Source organism: Leptosomus discolor, chromosome 5 (assembly GCF_034619465.1).
Source record: "Leptosomus discolor isolate bLepDis1 chromosome 5, bLepDis1.hap2, whole genome shotgun sequence".
In the NCBI taxonomy this organism is placed as follows: Eukaryota; Metazoa; Chordata; class Aves; order Leptosomiformes; family Leptosomidae; genus Leptosomus; species Leptosomus discolor.
This window is the reverse complement of record NC_141395.1, coordinates 8,551,548-8,578,800: the sequence shown is the minus strand read 5'-3', so window position 1 is coordinate 8,578,800 and position 27,253 is coordinate 8,551,548. Positions and strand designations below refer to the sequence as shown.

Below are 27,253 nucleotides of genomic sequence, written 5' to 3'. Positions count from 1 at the left end.
TTAGTCAAGTAAACTTTTAAGCAAGAAGTATGAAGGTTCATGGCAATTCAAATCACACACATTCTCGTCTACATTTACATAAGGATTCATAATAAATCTTCCCTCAGTTATTATTACATGAAATGATAACAGAGGAGAATTTTATTTACAATACCGCTTCTAAAATCATTTACCCTAAAGAAATCACATCATCCATCTGTAAGTCCAGCAAATTAAATTCCCATAGGGCAGCAAGCCGTATGGAAAGGGTTAAAATACTTTGCTTCAAGTAAGAATCCCTGAGAGATCAAACACAATATTGCAATAATACTGCAAGCTCTGGGCTGCATCTTATTATTATTCTTCCAACATGATCACTATGCAACATTTAATGTTCATTAGCAAGAATATTTATTCTGGAGTCAGGCATATTGATATTATAATAAGAACTCAATTTCATATACTCCGGAACAATAATTAGATTTGTAAAAAACAAATATGTAGACAATGGTCAATAGATCAAAAGCACTTATCGCACAGAGGCATCTTTTATGACTATTCAGATATTAATTTGAACTGGCTTCACACACTAAAACTAACTTACCATGGTGTCAGAGAATATGGGACCTATGTCGATAAGTCACACGGGAGATCACCTAGGTCATGTCCTCATTTATTATGAAATACATGGTAGTAAAACTGCAGTAAAATCTGATACTCTATGGCACTGAGAACTGATCATACTGTTCTCATCATATCATAGCAACCACAGAGAACATGTATGATTCAGAGTATGTTCTACCAGGTTACTGCTTGATTGTAGAGGATGGCTTTCAAAACAATATTAGTATTTATACATTCACTTAAGTTTTGTGTATGTTTATGAAGAGACATATATATATATCTCTCACTTGGAATTCAGAGCATAAAAAACTTTTTTGTTCCCAAATACCTGAATTCATCAGTGTTTTTAAGAAACATTACCTAGGTTGTACATTCAAGTTCTATTCCCATTTGTGAATTACCCTTATAAATAGACCCAAAAAGTGTCTGAATGCATTTGGAAAGATACGAATGAAACGCTTATATTGCAATGTTGACGCCTCTTGCCAAACCTGGACACAGTATTTGCAATAAGACTCATATATATTTACACGATATGTTTGTCCATGATTTCCACACAGTTGGTCTCAACAACAAATTGAAATGTTAGGGGGCCTACAGGAAAGACAAAGGGGCTTTTAACCAGGAAATGTAGTGATAGGATGAGGGGTAACAGTTTCAGACTGAAAGAGAGTAGACTTAGATTAGATAGTAGGAAGAAATTCTTTACTGTGAGGGTGGTGAGGCACTGGAACAGGTTGCCCAGAGAAGGGGGGGGGTTGGAATTAGATGAACTTAAAGGTCCTGTCCAACCCAACCCATTCTATGAGTCTACAATTCATCTAATGCTCTATGAATATGTTTTTTAATGTTAAAATACTTCGTAAATATTTCAGATCACAGATTCTTTGCCAACTGTTTGTTCTGAAGAGCCTTTCAGGTATTAGCTTTTATTATTACATGCGGTTGTTGCCTAAATCACACTGCACAGTATTGACCATGTTACTGAATAACAAACACGCATCAAGTGAACCCATCTCTGACCTACGTAGCAGGTAGCCATATGAGGGCAGGAATGAGCTGTTTTGCATGTGAATAGAGCTATTCCTTGAAATTCCAGAAAAGAAGTATTTGTTCAGAAGTTTTTCATAAAAGTGAACAAAAGGGATGTGAGGATGAATGAGTAAAGAGACATTCAGAAAAAACACAGCGTTCATGCAAATGTTCTGTATTTTTTACGTGTTTTACCAATCATAGACCGGTATATGATGCAGTAGCCTAGCTATTCCTCCAGGAAAGGAAAAAACATTGCTTCTGAGTCATGAATTAGGAAAAGAAATTCATAAGCAAAGAAAATTGCATACTGGCAATATGGAAGAAATTAAAATTGCTAAAAAACAAGCTGACTTTGATATCATGAGTGAAAACATTCCTGAGAACAGGAAGAGAAGGAAACTGCTATGCAGTGTGGAGTACAAGACAGCTTCACTCTGTAAGAGAGTTAGGCTCAGGCTTGGGGAATTCGCCCTGACTACCACCTAGCAGATTCAAGCAAAACCCCATGGCCAGAAAGAAGGGAAAAAAAGGGCTTAGACTGCAGTTTGCTAGGTGGAGGTGGCTGTTGGTAGAGCTGAAGGAAAACAAAGAAATGTTCTTGTTATCATTAACTGGGCAGAATTGCCTTGTTCTCTTGTTGGTCAGAAAATAGACCCAAGAGATTTTATGCAAAACACAACATGGTACCAAATCTCCTCCCTATGTCAGTATGGCCTCAAATGAGAAAAAACCAAAACCATAACCAAATTCTCACTTTTTTCAAAAATTAAGAAACAAATAAAAGATGGGAGAAAGAACTACACAGAAATATACAAGCACTGGTATTGGAGTGACTAGTTTATGTCCCCTCTAGGAAAGCAGTACACAAAATGTCGTGTTTCAAAAGACCACATAGCTATTTTTTTTCCAGTTTAGTGCCCAAAAGAAAAATAAAGAACACCCAAACCCTCAGTTTGATGTAAATAAACTGAAATACTTTTCTGCTTTTCTTGTTGAGAGCGCAAAAACAAAACCCAAAGAAGCTAAAACCTAATTGTGGTACCACCTTCCTGTGGTTCCTATGGTAAGACAGCATCCAGAAAAGCAGGTATTAAAATCATTCCAGCTGTCTGCTATAATCAGACAGAGATGTAATCCACCCGAAGGAGAGACTGACACCAAGCCCACCTCAGAACACCCACTGTATGGTGGCAGGAGTTGAGCAGAAAATATGGATTTAAACTCTGCACTGAGAGGAGGGAACTGAGTTTCATTTTCGCATCCCAAAAGGGTTGTGAGTAAAATACAGACGATTTTATCACCAGTTTCTAAAAGCACAATGTTCTATTATAACTTCAACAAAAAGTTTAATTTGTCCTGAAATTAAATTTTACAGGCTATCATTTTAACAGGAAAAACTGATTATTTTGGAAGGTTAATCTAAAAGATTCTTTTCCCTTCAATCCAAGCTTAAAATGAAACTTTAATTACAGTGATAAATACTCTTTAATATACATTTTTGTTTAGCTATATTGCTGTATTTTTGATCCATCAGTTGTAAGAACGGACTAATAACCAGAATTTTTGAAAAGTGTTTTATCTGAAGGATCGCTACCTAGTATAGACTTTAATATATTATTTCAGTATTTTATCTCTTTATAAGGAATGCTTATTCTGTTTAAAAAAGATACAGGATAGGACTGACTTCATTAAGAGGTTTCTTTTAAGAATTAATGTGCAGAATATCTGATTAACTCGGATCTCTTTCCTGATTCCTGACACTTTCCACCACCTCAGGTTCACTGCTTCCAGAATACAGCAGGAGATTAGGAAAATGTAAAACTCTCTGTTCTTACAAACAGCATAAACAGACCTGGTTCCCTTTTAAAAACTTCTACAATCTTTGCTCTCCTAAATTCTGTCCTGAGACACTCTCTCTCTACCCCAAGTGAGGCTGATAAAATGCACCTGCCACAAGCAGCAATAAGAAACTATGGAGCTTGATACAGAAGACTACACCAGTAATAATATCAGTGAATACAATTATCCATCACAATCTGAACACCAAGTTGTCAAAAGTATCTATGTTTTCTAGAGATGCTGGAATATATTACTTTAAGTAATAAAGTCTTCAAAAATAGTTTCTCTGTTCCCTGTTACCTCTGAGAAGCAGCAGCTGCAGGTAACACAATGACAATAAAAATCAAAAACCTTAAACTCTGGTGAGAGAACACCTGGGAAAATGTAGGTGGTACCAAGTATATACTTACAAGTATTCATAACTAATAAACAAATAGACGAAACAATGCCAGACAGTTTTATCTCAGTAGTGTGATTTTTCTTTTAAAGAACTTTTCCATCACAAGAAAACAGGTAATAAGTCACTAATACCTGATATACCTTCATGATACTGACAGTCGCTTCTCCATGCTGGCCTGGGGATCCTTGGCTCTGTAGCAGATTTCTCACTGTCTCCTCCATTCTAGAGAATGAAAATATTTACAAAAGTCAGCTGTATAGAAAAAAATTCAAGAGTTGCATTCAGTGTTTTTGTTCTTTACAAAAGCCTAATGCATCCATGGCTACCATGAAATTAATATTTAAAGACAATCCTGGCCTTATAATGTTCTCATACTCCATGTTATGAATAACACATTAAGGGCACTCTTTTATCTTTTGAATATGCACAGTAATTAGTTGTATTGTTAAAATCCTACCAGAGCTCAGTTACAAAAATTAAAAACAAATGTGGGCAGAAAACATCACCTTGTCAACAGTGTAACCGAACACCATGATAAAATTACTGTCATTTAGGAACAAAATGAGCCAGATTTTAAAACCCCAACCTGCTGTATTTCTAGCCAATTGTCAGGTTTGCGCAATTTAGACGGACTGTCAAACAGACACAACTAGTATTTACTCCCTATGTTATAGGTGCAGCAGTGTGTGCCCGTACACTTGTTTATAGAGGCACAGCTGCTGAACACATTCACCCTTTTCTGCCCTTTCAAAGGGATGTAAAAAGCCAGCGTAGGCTACAACCTGGTACTACCATCTCAGGAAAACGTAATCAACTTCAGTTCCATCAATGAAAGAAGGAAGGCTTGCACTTCCATTTTAGAAGGTGTTAATAGACACTATCAAAAGTTGTCTTTGATCTACATGCATTCATCAACCATATTAAAACTGATAATAACACTAACCCTCCTGAATGGAGGCTGAACGGAATAAAGAGTTCTGCTCCTTTGCACAATAGGACTGCTGGGCATAATGGAAGCCACCTACGAAACACTGGTCCCATTCAAGGTGGATCAGAAAACAAATCCCATGGGCTTAGGAGATGTCACCGAGGCTGACCACAAATAAAGGGTCTTGGACTATAGCTAGTTTCAGCCCTGTGAGTATGAGTAAGAGGAGGAAAGGGATCAAAAGCCAGAGAAGCCGTGATGGACACAACAACAAAGACACCGGGTTTCACAACAAAAAAATTATGAGTGCCAATTCCAGCCAAGGTCCTCACGCTTCTCCCCACTCCCCACCTCCTCACCTAAATTCTCACCCTTGTACAGCTTCTTCAGCTGTGCGGATGCAACAGCTTTTCTCACCCTCCCTTTCATGTTTTCTGTTCTTTTAAGCTGTCTCAATCCCTTGACACAGTCAGAAAAACGGCCCAGCTGGAACAGGGGCTTGAGAAGGGAAAACTGCTGTGGCACAGGTGTGTGGGCGACGCAAAGGTAGGAGAGAGAGAGGGGAACACCTTAAGCCATATTGCCTGATACGCTGTATATTAAAACTGTGACCTTGAAAAAAGAGCCAGTGTTCCTAGGCATATCAGACCAGAAATTGCCTGCTGTTGTTTATTTCTACTCTGTTTAGGGAAACATGACTTCTGTGCACCGTTCTTTGCAAATGCAATTGAGCAGAAGAATTATTCACAGCATATAATTTTTTTTTATTATTTCTAAGGTAACAATCCAGCAAGACAGCAAATATTAGCTAACTGCTCTGGCCAAAGGCCAATAACATTATCTTTTATATAAGCCTCGTAGTCTTTCTGTTCTTGCAGTCTTATCAGAATGAATGGTACTGGCTAATTTAGCAATAATACGATGTTTTGCCAGGTTTTCTCCTCTCGAGTCAGCCAGCTACACTACTTTTCAAGAAGCTGACACTGGCTATTCATTCTACTCAGATGAACACTGACATTTTACTTATTTGTATGATGTTTTTTTGTCATTGATGTGCAGACTTCTACATTGCCAGAATGCCCGCAGAATAGTTGGACCATCTGTTGACCAAATGTGAATAAAAACAAGCCAGCTCTAATCTCTAGTGCAGACAGTGGTGCAGTTTTTCAGCTGCAGATTGGAACCATTTCTGCTCATAGGTTGACCTTAATCAGATGCCTTTTACACAAAAGAACAAATCATTTTGGTTCATAACATAAATTCCTGTGCAGTCCTCACTGAAAGATTTCATTTCTTAACATGCTCATAACTTAATTTTTAAATTAACAATGTAATAGGATTCTTAATTATTGTGTTTGTATATGGATACACAGTTCCAACTCCAGTCCTCCATAAAGTTCTTACAAATTAATAAACGAGCAAAAACGGGAGAAAGAACAGATTCAACTATCACTAAACCCAGAGTTTTTCAATTTAACCCTAACAGTATTAATGAAAATATAGTCCAGTGGTGTATTAGCATCACCAGTCAAACCAGCTCAGAAAAATTATGAAGAATTCTTAAATTCAATAGGTCATTTCATCTCCACTCAAATTCAGACGGTCTATTCTGGACAACAAGCTCATCTTGTCGATCAGCTTTATAGGGACTGGCAAGCACACACTTTCATGTGGCAATTAGAAACATCTCACATCAGCACTGAGATTTCTATGCAACAGAATAATCTTTGCAACGTGATAAACAGTTCAGTTAAACACAGTTGAGACTTCTGTTGTTTTGTTTGCAGCTATTATAAAAGTTTGTAAGAGTTGACAGCCATAAAGCCGAACCACAGGCGTAACAGAGACACTATCTGTGTGGTCATGTCACTATAAAACCAGCACTGAGAGGATCATACAAGCTTTAGGTACCCATGGAATACCTGAAAAAGGAAAGAGAAAACTAGTTTCTGTCAAACAAGGAGGTGAAATATGCTTACAGTCAAATTTACTGTAAAGCTCTGACGGCCAGTGCTCGTGTAGTTCATAAGCTGCTGCTTCTTCACTAGCACCCCAGTTGTCCATTTTCAGGAAGGACTGCTTAACCAAACACGGCATAGGATAATAATCAAGACTTGTTTCTTGTAAATTAGAATCTCTAAAGCATGGATTAATGGCACCTTAATTGAAAAGCGATTGTTATACTATGATCTATACTACTCCCCACAGTGACAGTACATGACAAAAGGATTTAATATAAATTCTTTTAAAGAATGCAAGAACAGTTGAGCCTTTATAAATTTGACTTGAAATCCCATGTTTTGCTCCCTGAAAAGGCTTCCAAAGGACATATAAATTTTGGAAGTGAAGGAGAAAATTTAGGAGCTTTATGAAAGACTATTTCTACACATCAACCTGTATTTTCCCCCCTTCTGGTAACCATGAAATGTTACCTTCTCTTGGTCATGATTCTAACGTCCTAGATGGACCCAATCCAACATCAAGCACTTGCCGATTACATCTAGAATAGCTACCCCCCACGCGTGTATTTTGCCTGCTTGCTGGACTATGCTAAAAACCCTGTTTTGCCAAGGATTCAATGCATCTTATGTAACTATCAAGCTGTTACAATCTGCCAAAACAGTCTCTAAAGCTCACCACTCCCGAGTCTACATTCTTCAACCACTATTTAAGAACACCTATTTTCCCCTTTCTTTAGTGTTCTATTTACTGTCTATTCATCTGAAGCATCTCACTTAGTACCATTAAATTTTGATTACCTCTATTATTTGAATAGAAAATTGAAGTTTTCTTAAAATTGAAGTGTTCTTTTCAACTTTTCTTTTTTTCAAAAAGCTATTTTATTTCAGGGAAAAAATAAATTAAATTCATGTTTGATAGAAGCTTCTTAAGCTTCTTGACAAAATGTCAGTTCAGAGTAGGGAAACAGTCCTCCACCAGTCCTAACCTTAGGATAAAATTTCTCAAAGCATGAAACAGAAGAAGAAATGAGGCACTCTGGAACCAGAACCTGTTCATGGAATACAAGAGTTTTGGGAACATAAAATTTTAATGCTACTGTGGAAAGCACTGTCAAGATTTCATCTGGAATATGATCTGCAATTACAATCACCAGCGCTCAGGAGCAGCTCGTTCAGAGAGGATTCGTTGAAGAGACAGCTCTGAGGTTGTTTAGAGGAATTGAGAGTCACTGTCATGAGATGTGAGAAAAAGTAAAATGGGAAAGAAAACCACATCAACCTAAGGCCAATGATTGAAAAAACAAGATGGGAATATAGTGGTTACAAATACATTTAGGCTGGAATTAGGATGTTTTTAATAATTGAAAAAGTGAGACTGAATCAATCTGCCAGGTAGGGTAACAGAATGAGAAGCCTAAACAGTTTTAAGCCAGAACTGGGCAATTTATGAAATTAATTACACAGCAGGGGCAAGAGCTGAGGACTTGAATTTATGATCCACAGGTCCTTGCTGCTATTCCTCCTGAAATAAAACCAGTCATTCCTACATTTAAAAAATGTAATTTGTCCTGTGCTGTTGAGAGAATACCAGGAAATCAATCCAACTGCAACATACAGTTACTCATGCGGTCTTTGTTTCTGTGTGTGTTTCTGGGCAAGGGGGCCAGAGGAGTCTCTGGAAAGGAGGAAACATGGTTCCCTGCCCAGGGAGTAGCACATAAGGCGCAGATGCTCGGGCATCCAAGATGGCAGAAAGAAGCTCCCTCTGTATTCTTCCTGCAACACAAATCTTGCCTGGAAGCCAGGACCTGCCTGCAAGGACCCACTGAGCTGTAGAAGACTTGCTTTTAAAGCTTCTTGATGTTATGTTTCTGACAGCTCTGCTGCCTCCATCTCCTGCCTGGCCCCGCCGCTGCAACTCACGGCACGTGCCAAAGCACAGTTTCAACCAGGCCAGGAGAGACAGTCCCTGCTCGGGGTGGTGCATCGCTGCTAGGCAGTTAAGTTACTGACTTTCCTCTCAATTTTCGCAGGAGCATCACCTTCACAAACAGGCAAAACAAGCAATGCTGGGACACGGTCAGAAAGCCTGCCTGCTTTGTGCCTCTCCCAATTCTGTCATTTGAAGTGGACCAAAGCCATAGGCTACTATGCTGTTGTTCTCCCCAAGAACGGATTTTAAGACCTTAATCTTCCCTCAAACACACTAACTCAAGGAGGCACGAGAGTTCTCTCAGCCCCTAACTCTGCAGAACCTTCCCCATATATTTCCCAGTTCCCAAAAAGGTCTCTCAGACCCCTTTCAGCTAGGTTTATTGATTTCCCTCCTTTGGAGAGGTGTCTCTAACCTTTTTCCACAGTAATTTCACATGTGAAGAGGATTTTCCCTGACCAACATCTCTGCTGTGTAGGACAAGCTTTAATGCCTTGTCTCACTGCAAGGGAAACTCATTCTCTTCTCCGGTTCTTTGCAGCATATCCCTTAGAGGGGTTTGATCTCCCCAGACCCAAAATCTTTCCTTGATATAGCAAGTTTTCCTTGAAAAAAAATCCTTCCCATATATCCTGATCTTTGATTCTCCTTCTAGCACAGGGAATAAATACTCTCTATAGCCCATGCTCTGTTCAGCCATGTCCCACACAGCCCTTTTTACGATTCTCCCTCCAAGGCACAGGTAGCACGTAATTGCTCCAGCTCTAGAAGGTGCATGACAGTTTCAACCCCTTCTCCCTTGACCTACTTCCTTCAAGATTTCCACAGGCTGGCAGCTACCTTTTGCTAGGTGCTATCACCCTCCCTTTTCATCACCCTCAAGCTGAGGTGACAGTACTCGGTGGTTATTTCAAATGCATGTCACAAGAATTCCTTCAACTTGATACTGACTTACAGGCTTACAGAGACATGGCCAAAGGTTTCTATAGAATCTTACTGCAGCAGTTAAGGTTTGTATTTCAGGTTTTTCCTTCTCCTCATACCATGCAGCAGGTGCAAGACCCTTTTTAAAGTCTTAGAGAAAAATACCAGTAACAGTCCTTTCTTCATCTTTAGCTTAACTCACTTCCATGTAATCAAAATTCTCAGGTGGGTATTTTCTTCCAGCTCCTGTCTGTGAGACAGTGAAGCTTCCTGCCTCTCTCCGGGGCAGTCTCTGGCCTAAGCCTCTTGACTTCTCTTTATTTATAACTTCACTGGAGATGTGGCTTGGGTTTCAGCTCCTTGAGCTGTCTGACCCCTCCCTACCGCCTGATCACACACGAAGGAACAGGTTCCCATGTGGTTTCTCAGTTCTTTCAGTTCTTGGTTCACCTGCGAATCAGCCGATACTTTTACCAGATGGACTTCAGTTGTCTCTTTGGAGACTGCAATCCATCCGGTTTTGGTGGCAGACTTCTGTGCCTCTGTCCAAGCCTTCCAGCTTTCCCTCCAAGCCCACAATCCAACCAAAGAAAAAGCTACTCTCTGAGGCAGCTCCCAGATAACTTTGCTTACTCATACACAGTTTCAAACTTCAGGTTTGGGGTTACCTGCATCTCACCTGCCTCACCACTCCATTCAAAGCTCTGCAATGGATCAGGTTAGACTTTCTCTTTACGGTGAGTTCCTCAAACTACCAAAAGGCTTCAGAGTAAACAAACACACACAACAACCCCTCCCGAACAAATTAAAAAAATCCAGATATCAGATTAAGTACCAGAGAAAATACCAAAGTGGCTTTACAAGGCATAACAGAAACAAAAAAACCTCATCAAACAGCAGCTCCTGTTCACTGCATCCTTGCAGGTGTGTCTTTCCTTCTACCTGGTTTCAATTAAATTAGAGGCTTTCTGAACTGCAGACTCTGCTTACTCCCCTCTGGTTTCCCATTAGCTCTAGACATGGCTGCCTGCTCTCCTCAGTTCTCCCCCTGATCTGCAGGCTTGTCTCCAGACTGTGTAGTGACCTGCCAGCCACACCGACAGCCTCCAGACCCTCTGCTCTCCTCCGCGAGCCATGGTGATCCCCAGGACGAAGTGGCCCCTCCTTCCCCGGGCTGTGTCCAAGCCTGCTGTTCTCAGCACACCTCCTGCAGAGACCCTGCAGCACGCTGTTAGGCCATTGCTTTGAGTGGGCAGGCAGCAAAGAGACAGACACAAGCTTCTCCAAAGAATTCAGATATTGAAAATGGATTAAAAAAAGCAAAGAGAGAAGTGAAAACAGATATGTGATAAACTTAAAAGAGAACTGACAGATGGGAAATGCTGGGCCTTTAAACCCCAAGGGGTTTTCTCTGCATTTTCAGTTCTGCTTAGGATACGACATTGGTACATGCCTTATAGCAGTGTGCTGGGCAAAGCCTACAGAATGCACAATATCCATCCTTAATATTTCAGTTGGAAAATAAAATAATAATATCCTTTATAATAGCAACAGAAAGACACACATATAATGTATAATTTATGTTTATTCTTTCTGTTCATCAGTACAGGTGCTTATCAGTCCAGAAATACCAAGGCAAATTCTCCTCTTGCAGCACCATCACGGCCCTTTCCCCACCACGGGCTCCGAGTGGCCTGTTCAGCCCTGGGGCATTCGCTAGTGGCAAATCCAAACTGCATAAGCCATGCTCCTTTCATATACTCATGCTAAACCCTCCTTCTAAAAGCATACTCAAAGCATACTCAAACAATTGCCTGAAGTGCAAGCTATCTAAAGTAGAACAGCACATAAAATAAAGTATCTTGTGCACGATGAGGGCAACTATCGCAAGGCCTTGCTGGAATGAAACAGGTAACAGGTCTCAAGCTCTATCAACACGAGGGGAGAAGGATCCTTCTCCTGAGCAGAGGGCCTAATCAGGTGCTGTCTGCTAGACCATACCACCACTTGAAAATTACACAGAATTGCAAGACTGAGCACAACATTTACTTCGTTGAATCACTGACTATTGACCCACTGGAAATTTTCAAGGTATCCTTAAAATAACGTGTGTATGTGCCTTAAGCTTCAGATGAGTAGGGTATGATTTTGAAAGACCTCATCGTTGGCATATCACTCCTCCCACACAAGTCTGAATTCTGTTATCATGCAATGGCAGACCTGACATTTCTCTGAAACTGCTCTAACTACCATCTGAGCCAGGAAATGTTGGAAATGTTTCCATTGTTTCTTTCAGCCATACTGATTTCACTCATCAAACTTATATCTACAGGAAAAAGTTTTTGAACTGCAATAGAAACCAGTGGTAATGTTTACTTCTGTGTTGACAGACAGACAAATGCCATATGGACTGTATGGGTGCTTTCCATCACCAGCCCCACATACAATTTTGTAAGTTACAGGCATGGAGGATTAAACAAAATGAGTCCAAGACTAAGCCTTACAGAAAAGCTTCTCACAAGCAATTGAAAGGATTTTTCACATGGAAGGACTGGCCCTCCTACAATTCCCCAGTAACGTATTTGGGACCTTAGGACAGGAGACATTTTCATTAACTATAAGTGGATAGAACCAGACACATACGGAAGCTAAGTCTCATGTCAGCTTAAACATATGCTCGTAAATTCAAACTCTATTCATGCTGGAGGCACCAGAAATAGTCACAGTGCTTCAGCATAACTAAAAGCATCAGAAAAATTACAACTATACAATCAGTCTGCAAATATTTCCAATTTCAAATAATGAGTTTTTTTCCCTTTTTTCTTGTTTTCTGCATTTTAGACAAATATTTGTTTTTCCATGTTTGCAAATACATAGATAGATGGATAGATATATCTACCAGCAACTCCAAATATACACATTTAATGTGGCATATAAACACCCTGATACAGGCAAATCACTATTGCTTTAAGTTACTCACAGGAATGTAAAGCCACTCAAAACTAAAAAGCTCTTGTTCAATTCCAAGTCACAGCTTCAAGGTGGCATCAAGACCACCGTGACATAGCTACATAACTTTCTATGTGTTTTGCATGAATAGCAAAGATGCTGTGCGGAGGGCGGCAGCTTTTGTGGGTTGAAGTAGGTACAAGATAAATGCAAGATGAAAATGAGGACTGTCATCAAGGAGCATTTGCAGAATACTCCACAATCCAAACAAGCTGTTCTTACACATTTTCATGCTACACAGCCCATCGTGAAGCTTTCAGGCTCAGACTGCAAAGTGCTGTGGCAGACACCCACCTGTGCTGTCCAGAGTACAGACAGCAGCTGGAAGAAAGCTAAAAAGAAGTGGGAGGGTTTTTTTTATTTCTGCACAAATTATCATGATTTGTTTTCAGCCTCCCTGACTCCCCAGTCAAACACTCATAGGCAAAACACTTAAAATATATAATTCTTCTGATTAAGTGGCTAGTGAGCATGCATATTATCGCTGTACAGAAAGATATATAATTCTTTTGATTAAGTGAATACTAAGTATGCATATCATTAAGGTTGTTCAGAAAGTTTCATTATATTGAACACCACGCAACATGTCCTGATGCCTTCAAAGGCAAAGACTATAAAGTTTATTAAATTCTTGTATTCTTTTTTCCTTAAAATGTTCTTTGTGAATTTAATGCCTTTAAAAAACTAACTGCTAAAGGAGCTAATGGGACTCTAAATAAATAAACATTCAAGACACCACTCCTGATTTGGTTCAATAACCTAAATCTTACATCAAAAATCAAATTCAGAAGACAGCACCAGCTTTCCTGACACTGTACAGCCAACTGCAAAGGCCCAAAAGCCAAACTTCTGCAAATGGAACTACACAGGACTCAAGTCTGACAGTTTGAACTTGGATCCCATCAAAATGGGTCACCTCAAATGTTCAGAAATACAAAGAACAGCAAAAATCAACAACTCTGGTTCCCAATCATGAGATTCGCTTAAAAGCACTTTTAAAGATAACATGGAGTCTTAATAAATGTAATTTTTTTTGACTTTCTGGACTTCAGCCTTTCCAAATTTCAGCTCATAAAGACTACAACAAGAAAAGAAAAAAAATGGAGATTTTCAATTCAGCTGTGACTTCGTGAAAGCCTCTACATGTAAGATCAGCAAAGATGGATGAACGTGTAGGAATATTCCAAGTGATGTCTGTGCTACAAATAATGATATGATACTATTTTCACTCCTAAGGGCGATAATGTGCTGCTGCAGGTGTATCTAAAATTTGCCTTTCCTTTTTTCTCCTCAGGAGAGAGCTTGCTCTGGACGTTCAAACAGAAGGTATGAGACAGTTCTTGGCTGGTCAGCTATGATCAAGCATTTTCTCTGTACCCTTCACAAACAGGTGAGGCCCTCTCTGTGTGACTAGGACCTTCTCACGTGACAAACTCTCCACATTAGCCATCAAATTACCAACTTATGGGATGAAAAATATATAAATAAAATGCCTCCATGTGTTTTTCCCCAAAGTAGATCGTGAATGACTGCCAGGATAGTGAATACCAAGTATCTTCTTCCCGAGTCTGATGAATGCCTCCTTCCATGCAGGTTTCCTGCAGCACTGCCCTGGAACAACAGTTTCCAATTCTAATGGTGCCCAGCTCAAAAGGAGTTTATCCTTCTGGAGGACAGATTCAGTAAACAGCAATACATACCTACTACCAAAGAAACCTAAGATGTAGAAGTAATTACTCCTCCAGTCTTAAATTTCAGGCGGTTAGAAAACAACCACAAAACCAAATCATGTCAGAGACAGAATGGAAGCTTACTGGTTGTAGGTTTCCAAACCCTAGCAGCACAGCAAAATAGCCTAAACAAGTAATATATGGTTAGAATAACAGTCTCCAAGGGCTTAATTACCTGTATCATTAGGTAGTGGTAGTCTCTCTGAAATTATATTGACAGCTCTTATACAACCAAGCAGTTGATAATGAGGCAATAAAAATACATGACAATGTACACAGAAGAGTGCTGGAGTAGAGTCTTATACAGCATCAGCAGCATCAATGCCAATGAACAAGAAGGGCTGAATTAAATTATTTGTGAACTGGTCAGAAAAAAATCAAGAAAGACCTAGATATATTTTGTCATTAGTAAGTTTTAATGTTCTCCCTTTCTGTATGTGTGCAAGCCTATAAAAAGCAAAAGAAGATCAGAAAAAGAAGGGATGAAGAAGAACGTCAAGGTGCAAATGAGATGCAAGAATAAAGAAATATCAGCTGCATTAAAAAAAAAAAAAAAAAAGACAAAGGCAGGGACACTCATGCCTCTATGTTAAGTGCCATAAAGCACTCCCCATACCTTTCCAAACACATTACTCTGTCACAGCCATCATCCACTATATGAGCTAACAACTGGACAAAACCACACCAGAACACACCGGCTCATAATGCCAAATTTGTCATTATTGAAGCCCATCCCTTTATCCTGGAGATGAACTGATTAAAAGCAGTTTTCTGTATGTAGGATTTGCACTGAAGTATACAGAAAGAGCACTGGCTCTTTGCTGTAGGTATGTGCTTCCACTACTGCCTGCTCCCATTTTCCCCTTGCTGAAGACAAGCAGAATGTTGCCCCTCTATCAGACACAGTGTCTGAAATCTCTCTTTCACCTCCTATGTTCAGGAGGTAAGTTGTATGATGCCAAAAATCTGGTGAGAATAGGAAAGGACACTGGAGGGATGGCTAGCTATCAACATGGAAAACAAAAGGAACTGGGGGGAGAGTAAAGGGGTCTGGAAAGGCACATCTTGTTAATTTGGCCCACAAAGTAGAGTGACTGGACAAACTAAGAGTTGGATTAGAGGAAGAGAGTAGAAGGAAATACTTTACTTATAAACAGAGAAGGTAAGTAGAGGCAAGCTTCTTAAGGAGAGAATGGAAAGGAAGAGAACAGCGTAAGACATAAGGATCAGAAGTAAAGGCAACAGCAGCATAAAAGATGTAAGAGAACTTTGAGAAGAAGAAAAAAGGACATGAAAATGTAAGCAAGATGTAAGAAAACAGAAAAAGGTAATAAAAAAGGTAAACTTAAAGAGAAGTGAAAAAACATCTAGACATCTTTATGGTACAAATGTTTATTTCAATTATTTGTAACATTTGGTATTTCTTTTGCAGAAAAAGGAGAGCTATTAGCTAGCACTTCCAACAGAAGATCGTTTAGAGAAGGATTTTTAGTCTAACTACAGCCCTAAATGGAGAATCGCATCACTCCCTCCTCCCTGGTCAAGCACTCATTCTTAAATCATCTATCTTCAGCACAGCACGGGATACATTTTCAAACTGTGCTGCAGGATTTTAGCCACATGGCTCCCCTTGTGTTTAATGGGAATCCTGTGGACAGAGCTCTGTATGAGGCTTTCAAAATGTACTCCAAAAATCTCTAAATAATGCACTAGTTGAACATTACCCTGTTTGCTTCTCATAGGACATGACTAAAATGAAACAAAGGTTAGGTCATTTATAAAAGTAGCATTCATTGGGAAGCTCATCAGTGTTTCCTGTAGGGATATTTTTCCTCTGTAAAAATATTTAACATGACTATTTAGGATTTATTTTTTCCATAATACCTAAAACAGAGAACAAAATCAACTCAAACCACATTTGCTTCAGAAAGGAAGATCCAGCAGTTAACACCATCAGCCTAAGATTCAAAAGCCCCTCTCAAGACCTTGCACTGTCTCAAGATACCTTGTGGCTTTGTTTCAGATTTTCCTCTGAAAATTGATTTAACAGTTTCTATTTCATAACAGCTTTATGATGATAATAAATACCAGTGAAGCATTAATCAAAGATTCATCAAATACAGAAAAAACGCTCAACTATTAACTCCCTCTCTCGCTTCAATAGGAGGGCTGTTTCTGTGATCAGATCTGAGATAACACGAAAGTTTTGAGAAACATAAATCCTGGCCACCCATGCTTTATAAAGAAGAGACCTTCATTTCTGTGTTTTCACCGTGGAATAAATCCATGGAGAAGCAATTTTAATCAGCTTTACTGCACCCAAAGAGTAGATCATATTCCATCACACTTTGGAATACAAACCAAATAGGCTTGACTTCATAAAAAATTTCAGGGGTTTCCATTTCAGGGGACAGATCCTCAACCTTTTCAACCCGTGCAAAGCAGAACAGCTTTACTGCAGAGAAAAGGCAGCTGGTTACATTCACTAGGCCAAGGAACGGCAAACATAACATACAGAGCCTACATTTCTAGCTTCAGAAATGAACACTGGAGGTAGTATTAGTATCACCAGTTTACTATAAGCTATTACTTTACACATGCATGTGTGCAACCATGAAAGTGGAAGATCACCTTAGGAATACATACATTTAAGAGACCTGAAAATTTGGCTTGGCATATAAAATTCTCCAGTTGTGAACTAGTTAAGCACTTTTTTCCTGGACTTACAGATATTGGACATAAAGATCTACTCATGAAAACCTCAAGAAATACCCGTAACACAAGAAAGTTCATCATTTTGCAAGATTCTGAGTTTATGCCAGTGGAATGTAGAAAAATTAGATGACTCTAGAAACTACTATGTCTACCAGCTTCAAACTGTACCGGCATGAATTATTGCAAAATAGAATAACTTTGGGCAGAAGTAATTCCATTGAACTTAACAGTTCATTTCATAGAATCAGGGCCTTTGTGACTTAAGTGAACAGACAGCATGTATTTTAGCTAATCTGGTGGAAACAAAGCCTCGCAAGCCTGCCTTACTAAGAAATAATTTAGTAGTTCTCCTGAGGGACTTTTTTTCCCCTCTAAGCAAGAATCAACACAAAGAAAAAGATCCTTTTGAATCCTTAATTAAATATTATAAAAAGTTGAAGGAAAACAATCATTATCTTATAACACACCATTACAATGCAGGAGACGGATTTCTGAAAAACCAATTTAGATATCCATGTCCAGGAGGGGAAAAGGGCAATAACAACAAAAAAACCCTGGAACGATACATGAAAGAGAGGCTGGGTTGGACATGCAAGGAATGCAGGGTAAGTGCTGAACAGCAGCATCTCACAGTACCAAAGCTTTAAAAATTGCATTTGTTATTCAGAAAGGAAGGACAGTTTACCTTCATCAAGAGCAAAAATGCTACATAGAGCAGGAAATCTTGTGCACGACAGGGGATTCTATTAATGTGAGAAGAAGCTGTGTCAGGTCCTGTTACACCCATAGCTGGGCAGGCGGAAAGGCAGGACTCTCAGCCAGGTACACAAAGGCAACATAACCTGTGGGTATAGGAGGCATCTAAGACTCCTGCTTGCTCGGTTACAAAGTTAAGCTATGTTTTATGACACAGTTATAATAACTCACTCAGGTTTTAATGCTCTGTCTTATAAGAAGAAAAATCATGTTTATTACAGATGTGACCCAGAAAGGCCAAGTCAGCATTGTGCCCTCCTGCTGCCAGAGACAAGCTGGGCAGAGGCATGTGGGGAGCGCTTTGACTAACAGAAACCAGCATGGGCCAAACCTCCCACCCACGGGGCTGCAAGTCCTTTGGAAAACCTAGTCCTTGCCAGCCTGGTTAGCTTTAGACAGACCATGGGCAATAGGAGGCAGAAGGAAGAATAAAGCAGGAGGGTAAGTCATATGCCTGCTAAAAAATTGCACCCGGACCAGACTATAAGCAGTGCTTCTGGCGTAGATCTATCTGCTGGTTATCTTCACAGCAAAGACAATCCTACTTGGCACAAATGCAAGCAATGTCATCTTCCAGAAAATCTAATACTGGCATTGACTGTAAAATGAAACTAAAATAAAACTGAATTATTTTAGATCATCCATGTTCACTTTATTTTTAAAATAACTGCTATAATAGTGATTTGTAAATTATCCATACTGGCCTGTTTTATTAGTGTCTTCTAGTGTCTTATTTCAAGATTATTATAAAATAAAGATGCTGACAGTCTTTTTATTAGCACAGTGCTAGCACAGTATTTTTACACCTTTCTTAAGCTCATTGCTAATGATTCATTTCAAAGTAATTTCAGATTACTAAAAGGAAGTGTAATAGATTTCCTTAATCTACATCATCTTAAACCCTCATTCACTGTTCATGCCACTAAGCACATTGTGTTTTGAGAAATCGCTTGGCCTGCAAATGGCATAAACTAAACCTGCTAAAAAAATAAACTTATTGTTTGGAAATGTAAAAATTCTAAATCCAACAATATTTGGAATTATTGAAGGAATATGGTAACACAATAAAGGCCACATTCTTCTGTAAAACACAGGCTTTTTTGTTTTGATATTTACACTGAGACATCTCCAAATGGAAAATAGTCTAGTGGGAGGAGAAGAAACATATCTGTATCTGGTGGGGTGATCACTTCCAGCAGTTGATTCTTAACACTGTTTGCTAAAGACAAATACATCTTGATTTTATAGATTATGTCCACACCTCTTTGAGCAAGTGGAAAAGTTCTGGATTTTGAACCCATTTGGGAGCAAATCTTTCAGTCTACCACTGATAAAAAATTGCAAAGAGGAAAAAGCTACTGTTAACTTAAAACATAAACAAACATCTACTAATTTTATTATGATTAGTTATTATTTATCTGAGGCTGCTGTTGTTAAGAGAGTTGTTTTGCGGACCTGCTTACAAACAATATAAAGACAAATATAAACTGGAGGAAGCCAAGTGTTAGTAAGCTTTAAGGGATGAAAAATGTTAATACACCTAAAAGATTGTACATTACCAGTAAATACAGAAGAGTGCACCTCTAATACAAACATGCTTTGTAATAAACAACAGTTTTCAATTGTGAATATAAAAATCACATATTCCTATATTCTGTAGAATACCTGATAATATAAAGATATCCGATATTCCTTTACCTTTATAACTTAATTCACTCTTATAATCACACAGCAAAAAAGTCAAATATAATTTTGAGTTGTTCTAGGTTCCAAGAGCTAACGATGGGAATCTGCACTTGAACAGTAGCTTACATTATAGGAACATCTTCCCGTTACAGAAGTTTTTCAAAACTAGCAAGTGGACTGTACATGCTGTGATTTCTGAGTTTACTTTAAACAGGCATAGGCTTCACAGCAATAAATTTCCACCTGTGGAAACCAAGGACGTTTTAGCAAGCCTTATGTTTGGCAACCAAGAAACAAGACATCCAAAGTCATGCAGCACTTCGTATACTCTGTGTTTTGTCCTAAAAGCTATTTGGTAAGAATAAAAGACACAGGAAAAGTTAGGTAACTTGCCTAGAATCAGTCAGTCAGAAGGCTTCAGATTTCAGTGACAGCAATATCTGGCTGTGTCAATAATCTAGTCAAGAACAAAGCCCAGCAGTCCAGCTTAGTCCTTTATACCAAACCACAGCAACTATAATTTGTCTCCTATTTTCTTTAATAATTTAAAGGCATTCTTTTACATCTATGTCCTTTATGTAGACACAATATGAATCTATGGTTTGGTTTAATCTTTGCTCTGCAATCCCAATATTTAAAGAGTAAAGCAAAGGTGAATTATAAGGTATTTTTGTCTAAGCATTAATTTTTTCCTGTGACTTTCCCTAGCATACGAACAGCACATGCAGAACAGAAGCAGAAATAATATACAAATAAGAGTTAATTACTTGTACTGTCATAGTATGACTACAGACACAATCACAGTATGAGAGTAATGGGCATTAAGAATTACAGGGAAGTTGATTAAAAAAAAGCAAAGTTCTTCTAAAGTTTGGTGAACTTTTTTTTTACCAAATACATTTGCAAGTACGTATGACAATCATAATAAAGTCAGATGTGTGCATGACTGGCTATTTACCAAGTCGACTAAGATTCACCTCTGTCAGAGCAACCAGTCAGTCATTACCCAGAGGAAGGAAAAGCTATGGATGGATACAAGCTGCACTGAAAGATTTAACTGCTTGAATATTCAAAGACCTATTATATTTCATAGTCACCATTTAGTGTGATCATGTTATAGTCACACATTCAGTATGCCTGAATATTACTCCTGCGAGTTTGTTTTCAGCTGAGAAACCACTCAGATTCAATGAAGGACAGCAATATAAAACCAGGACAGGCAGGTAATATCTACCAAAATGCCCTGTAAGGGTGCCTGGTCTCTAGCACTAAGTCAGACTGATAGTGTCATTCCTCACATTGAGCTACTCATGATGTCTAACTGAAGATACAAATTCAGAGCACTTAAAACTTGTGCATGTCTCTACATTGCTGCAAGATTTCAGCCAACACAGCCCACGCATCAGCACTGGATGTGTAACGTCAGTGGTGTGAGCACCTTCCCCCTCCACACACCACCATTGCCAGATACAGTCGTCGCTGGTGCTTTAGATAAACCTGGTGCCATCCCTAGAACACGCAACTGGATTAAGACAGCAGCTGGCATCATGAGTTCCGGCTCCTCAGCAAACAGAGGTTTTTCAAAGGCAGTGTTATTTACTGAAGCTGAAAACCATAAGGCAGGCTCATGGATTACAGTCAGTGGAGAATAAGATGCCCCACTCTACCCAGCAAGGTACGAAAAAGCTTGTTTTAGAGCTTTGGAAAAAAAATCAAACACTCAAGCTCAAGAGGATATAAGGTGACAGATGGTGTGGATGGCACCTGGTAGGAAAAAAAAGTTTGAATTCAGTTAAAATTTTACAGGATTACCACATACAAGCAGGCAATCTGAAATGCTCTTCTGTTCAAACAGTCAGAACCAGAGCTCACACATCCCTCTCCAACAGGTACTGCAGGAAGAACAAGGAGCAATACTGACTTGAAATTTGCTTTGATACTAGCAGCCTGCTCAGATAGGATTTTCATATAAATTATAGCAGAATTTCAGGTACTTCATTCCTTAGCAGAAACAGACAGTTTAGAGAAGTGATGCAAGCTTACTTAGATTAATCACGCTTAAACAGGATTTTGTGGAAACTTCAGAAGTGGAAGGGAAACTGAAACACCTCACCTAACATATACCGGTGTGTGCCAGTTCCTCTTCTAGTAATGTTCAAGAGGAACGTATCATCTACAGCATCCATATAAGTTATTGAAGAAACACCAACTATAATCAGTTTGGAAAAAAAAAAAAGTATCATCTCCTTTTGAACTGGGCCTTGAAAATTTATATTCAGTATAGATCCAGAATAATGAATATTTTATGACATAATATTGTGCTGCGTTAAAGCCACTAACTTTTTAAATATATGGAAAAAATGTTTCATTTTTTAACAATTAAAAAGATATTTCATTTGCCAGTAGAAATGAACAGGTTACTTCAGAGTCTAAACATACATAAACATTGGGCATCCATACATAAAACCTGTTTTTTAAAAAATATTATTATCCATGCTGTGTAGTAATATATAAATGTGAGAGTACTGTAAATGTGAAAGGCTGATTTTGAAGAAAACTATTTAAAAAATTACAGTCTACTCAAGTTACGGAAGTTGAACTTAAACCTTGCTAAAGAAAAGCAAAGCAACCATTAACTATTTTTAAAATAGCATGGGAAAAATTTTATCAATATCTATTTTTACACTTATGTTTACTTTGGGATGTAAAATTTTGCTTTAGGTTTTCAAGCCATGCAGACTGGACACATTATTCTGAATTACAACATTCATGCTTTATTAAAACTCACAAGTATATATACTCATGAATGGTCACCTCATATGAAATTTATCAATTTCTGCCCACACATTGCATAAAATTAAGATAAAATGCCACATATATAAACGGATGACAGCTAAAGTTTTATGAACTATAAACACAAGGTCAGTAGCGCTTCACTTCTGCAAGATAAATTTGACATTTGGACAGCATTGTGAATCACAACCAGAAATGCAATGACCAGGGAATATAAGCTGCCTATTAAAAAATAAACAAAAACCACAGCAAATCACTGTCACATGGACTTCTCAAAACGTACCACCAAAAGCTAACACTTCTTTTAGCTACTGCTGAAACTGTACCATCCTCCAAAGGTCTTTTAATACGGTTTTCTATACCACTTGTATACAGACTTTTTATATGATCTAGTAATACAAACAAACAAGACTTCACTTTAACCTAGCGGTGCCCATTTTTGTCGTTTTTCTTTTTTTAGGAGGTATCTGTGCTCAACATCATGAGAAGGCATTCCTGCCTTTGGCAGTATATAACAATTCTGCCATACATTTTATGTATAAATATTAGCAGGAAAATACGGTCAGAAAAATTGCTGTACTTTAAATAAAAAGACATGATAAAAAGACATGCACATTCAAAGTGGATTTAATTACACTAAATATATTTAATATATTTAATTTTTTGTTGGAGTTTTTTTGGTGAGTGTCCCTCCATTTAGGTCTTTGTATTTCATGATGCAACAGGAATGGCAAACAAACTACTCATGTATATTTTTAAAATTATTGCCTAATTCAGGCCATCTCCTAGAACGCAAATCTTAGTAAAGTTCAAAACAGGTCCTCGACTTTCTTCAGTGATAAAATGTTCAAAGCTAGAGATGGACAACTGAATAGCTAGATTCACACAGCGACTACTGGAAAAAAACCATCACCAATATACAGCATCTGGAATGTTAAATCTCTATAGAAGCTCAGTGCCTGTGTAGATTACTATGTCTAGTGCTGATACTGCTACAGACACGAGAGGCAGATTTAATTTACTCAAATCCTGATCTAACCTGAATTTTCAGATGAACAATGTTTAATTAAAGGAAAAATGGCAAAGAAGAAAGAATTCCCACTAATATAATTTTTAAAATTCTGCTTGAGTAAGGACAGTTTTCCTTAAATATTTTGACTGCTTTTATTTCTACAGTTAAGAAAATGTTATCTCAGAGAATTAGCGTTAATTTTACAAGAACGTATCATTGTGCTTTCTTTTTATCTAAGAGTTACTGACTGAGTATATCCATCACTATGAAAAGCAAGCTTGGGGATCTTCGTGCAATATTTTTCTAACTTCTGAACTAGGTAACACATGCATACTTTACTTAGGAATACATAACAAATACTTGTGCATAAACTTCAATAACACATTCTCTGGGAGATGCTCTGACAGCCTGGTCTGCATTATCCTAAAGATTTACTTTGATTATCACTTTGTTGAGCAATGTATTATTATGGGTCCAGTCCAACAAACAGTGGACTACAGATTTTCAAAGTTTACACATTCACACCAATTTAACCAACAATTCACACCAGTTTAACAGCAATTTACAACTTTCTCTTTTTAAACAGACAACCTTCTTTTATTGCTGTGTTGTTTGGTTCTATACATTCCATTATGAACAGAAACACTCAGCTATTACCCATAGAGAGCATTGCAGAAGTGATCACCAATACATAAATGCTCTAGGAGGCTGCTACCTTTTCTTCTATGTTCAGCGTTTACTTTCATAAGCAAACACTGATTTATTGAATGTTAAGAAAAAAATTTACTAAAAATGTTTTAAGAGCTTGAATGCAAGAGGAAAAAACTGCCTCACTGTTGGTCCACCCCCAGTTTGTGGTCACAGGGTGTTATTCAACCTATCCTCAAACCACTGCACACAACCATCCTTAGAAAAGGACAAATGAGAGCTGGAATTCAGTGGATATTCCTGAAAACTATGATGAAACATGACATAAGCATTCCAGAAATACTTCTAATGTCATTAACTCTTCAAAACTGACAATTCACAGAGACATAGCACGTAAAAACTGCAAGAAGCTTTAAAACTACTGAAACCTTTTGTATCTACCCTCCTTGTGGGGAATATAATAAAATAAATTCAGTTGTAATTACATGGGACTCAGATTCAATTTAATTTTAATTATTTGAAATGTGTACACACTCCAGGAAAACCTCATTAAGATGGCTCAGCCAGTTTGTTTTCAAACAGGACCAGTAAGTCACCATTTACAATTAACCATCACAACAGCCATCCATTCACTGTAATGGTTCAGATTAATCAGTTATTACAGTCAATTCAAATCAGTAGGTAATAATGAATAAAATTGTTCTCCAGTTGCATAAGGAAGATCTGATCTGGTGGCACTGCTGGAAATTTTTGTTTCCCTTACTGCCTCCTACTTTTCATTTAGGATAGCACATAATGTTGAGGGGATGCTATTCCCACTGGTTTTCTCAAACAAAACGGACTTTAAGTTCTTTAGATTCCTATTAGAAGTAAAGTATTGCAGTAAAGAAGAAAAAGACATTTTGACCTCAACTTCAATGGCAATAGGTTGATTTTAGTATACTGCCTATCTGCAATACATTAAACAGCAATGTCTTTCTATTTTGCCTTAAGCAAGAGTACAATCAAATGTTGTTCAGAAAAAATCCTTCATGCATGGTTGTTATGTTTTTCCTTTTCTCCCCCTCCATGTGTCCCTCTCCCCATCTTAAACATCCTATTTCTCTCTTTCCCTGAGTAATTCTTATAACACAAGACTAAACTGCTGCAGAATAAACAGCAAGTGTTTGTGACACATTACTGTGATTAAGGGAAATTTTTGAGCAATGAACTAGCTTTTTCTTTTAATCTTGGCATCCAAAGAGACAAAATACGCCTGTTTTCCCACTGTTATCCCCACTACCTGGGATATTTTTGTAACATCAAAACCATTAGCATATTAAATCTGCTGGTTTGATGACAACAAATGTAACAAGACCTCAGGCATGAACAGGAGCCCATTGTACAAAAGCACTTCTGTGAAGTCAGCCAAAGCTAAATCCTGGGGTTCGGCAGTGGGTCAGTACATAGCTCTTTCCAGTCCAAGTAAACAATTGAAAAAGAAATCAGCAGTATCTGAAAACTTTGTTTGAAATCCTTATCTAAAATATACTGTTAGTAAACGCAACCCTTTTTTCCATGGGATCCCTCTCTCAGAAGTATCACCAGCCACCCTGTCCATATATTATGCTTTCCTATATTAGTTGCAACAGACACTTCCAAAAAATTATTCATATATTCATTTCCCCAGTCATAACAAAATTTTGTTCTAAAAAAAAAAGTTATTTTATTCTCAGACTAAAATTCACATAGAATTAAGATGACACAATCATAGAACACTTCACTCTTATTAGTTGGTCATTAGATTCTCCAGATCATCAACATCCAAATGCTGTATAACCCAGTTGCTAGATATTATTTTGGCCTGTTCTTGTCAGCTCATTTTTCTATCCTCAATTTTCACCTTTTATTAATAAAGTCATTGGCTGGGAGCCATTACAAAAGTTCTTTTTTTGCCATTCCCTGCAAAGTGTCAGGGAGGTCGTTTAGCTTCTGCAAGAGTAGCTGCCCTGAACGGAAAGGATGCTGACAACAGCTGAAGAAACTGTGGAGGGTCTGACTGAGTTCAGTGGAAGGCAATCAGATTTAGGCTGATGGTCTGGGTAAAGTAACTTTACTACCAAGGCAAGTATCTTGCAATAGCAGTAACTGCTATTTAAAAGAAGAGAAAAGCAATATGAGTTTATGTCTTTCAACTTACAAGACTCAAAAAAAAATATTTTAGAAATGCAAAACACTTACAGCAATTTTTCCACTGCTTATATGTATAAATTCAAACATTGCATCTTCCCCAAAGGCATGGGGAGTTGTGAAAAACAATAACAGACCATAAGTTCAATAAATGTTCACACATCTGCATTGCTGCTACACAGGAAAATTTTGTAATACTTTTAGAAAGAAACATACTCTAAAGTAGGAACACAATAGCTTTAATTTTGTTCCATGATTAGGTGTGCCCAAGTAATGTTTTTGTGAAGCGCTAACATTACCCCTGTAATGAATTGTTAGAAAATAAATAGATGTTAATCGAGTACTTGAATTAAATATATTGTAGCATAGATAGACCCTGACAGGCTGGAGAGGTGGGCCCATGCAAACCTCATGAAGTTCAACAAGGCCGAGTGCAAGGTCCTGCACCTGGGTCGGGGCAATCCCAAGCACAGATACAGGCTGGGCGGTGAGTGGATTGAGAGCAGCCCTGCGGAGAAGGACTCGGGGGTGTTGCTGGATGACAGACTGAGTATGACCCAGCAGTGTGCGCTCGCAGCCCAGAAAGCCAATTACAGCCCGGGCTGCATCAAGAGACTCGTGGCCAGCAGGAGGGATGTGATTCTCCAATCTACTCTGCTCTGGTGAGACCCCAGCTGCAGTGCTGTGTCCAGCTCTGAGGCCCCCAGCACAAGAAAGACATGGACCTGCTTGAGCGGGTCCAGAGGAGGCCACAAAGATGCTCAGGGGGCTGGAGCAGCTCCCCTGTGGGGACAGGCTGAGGGAGCTGGGTGTTCAGCCTGGAGAAGAGAAGGCTCTGGGGAGACCTTATAGCGGCCTTCCAGTGCTTAAAGGGGGCTGCAGGAAAGGTGGGGAGGGACTCTTGATCAGGGAGGGTAGTGATAGGATGAGGGGTAATGGTTTCAAACTGAAAGAGGGGAGATTTAGATTAGATGTAAGGAAGAAATTCTTTACTGTGAGGGAGGTGCGGCCCTGGAACAGGTTGCCCAGAGAAGCTGTGGCTGCCCCCTCCCTGGCAGTGCTCAAGGCCAGGCTGGACGGGGCTTGGAGCAACCTGGTCCAGTGGAAGATGT

General features: G+C 38.6%; 1 protein-coding gene across 1 annotated transcript in view; it reads right to left on the bottom strand.

Moving 5' to 3' along the window:
* The window catches only part of NCKAP5 (NCK associated protein 5), a 272,102-nt gene that overhangs the window by 137,297 nt on the left and 107,552 nt on the right, over positions 1–27,253 (bottom strand). The window contains exon 5 of the mRNA XM_086465475.1: positions 4,009–4,099. Within this exon, the coding sequence (XP_086321601.1) occupies positions 4,009–4,099 (91 nt within the window). The remainder of the gene's footprint in view (positions 1–4,008; positions 4,100–27,253) is intronic.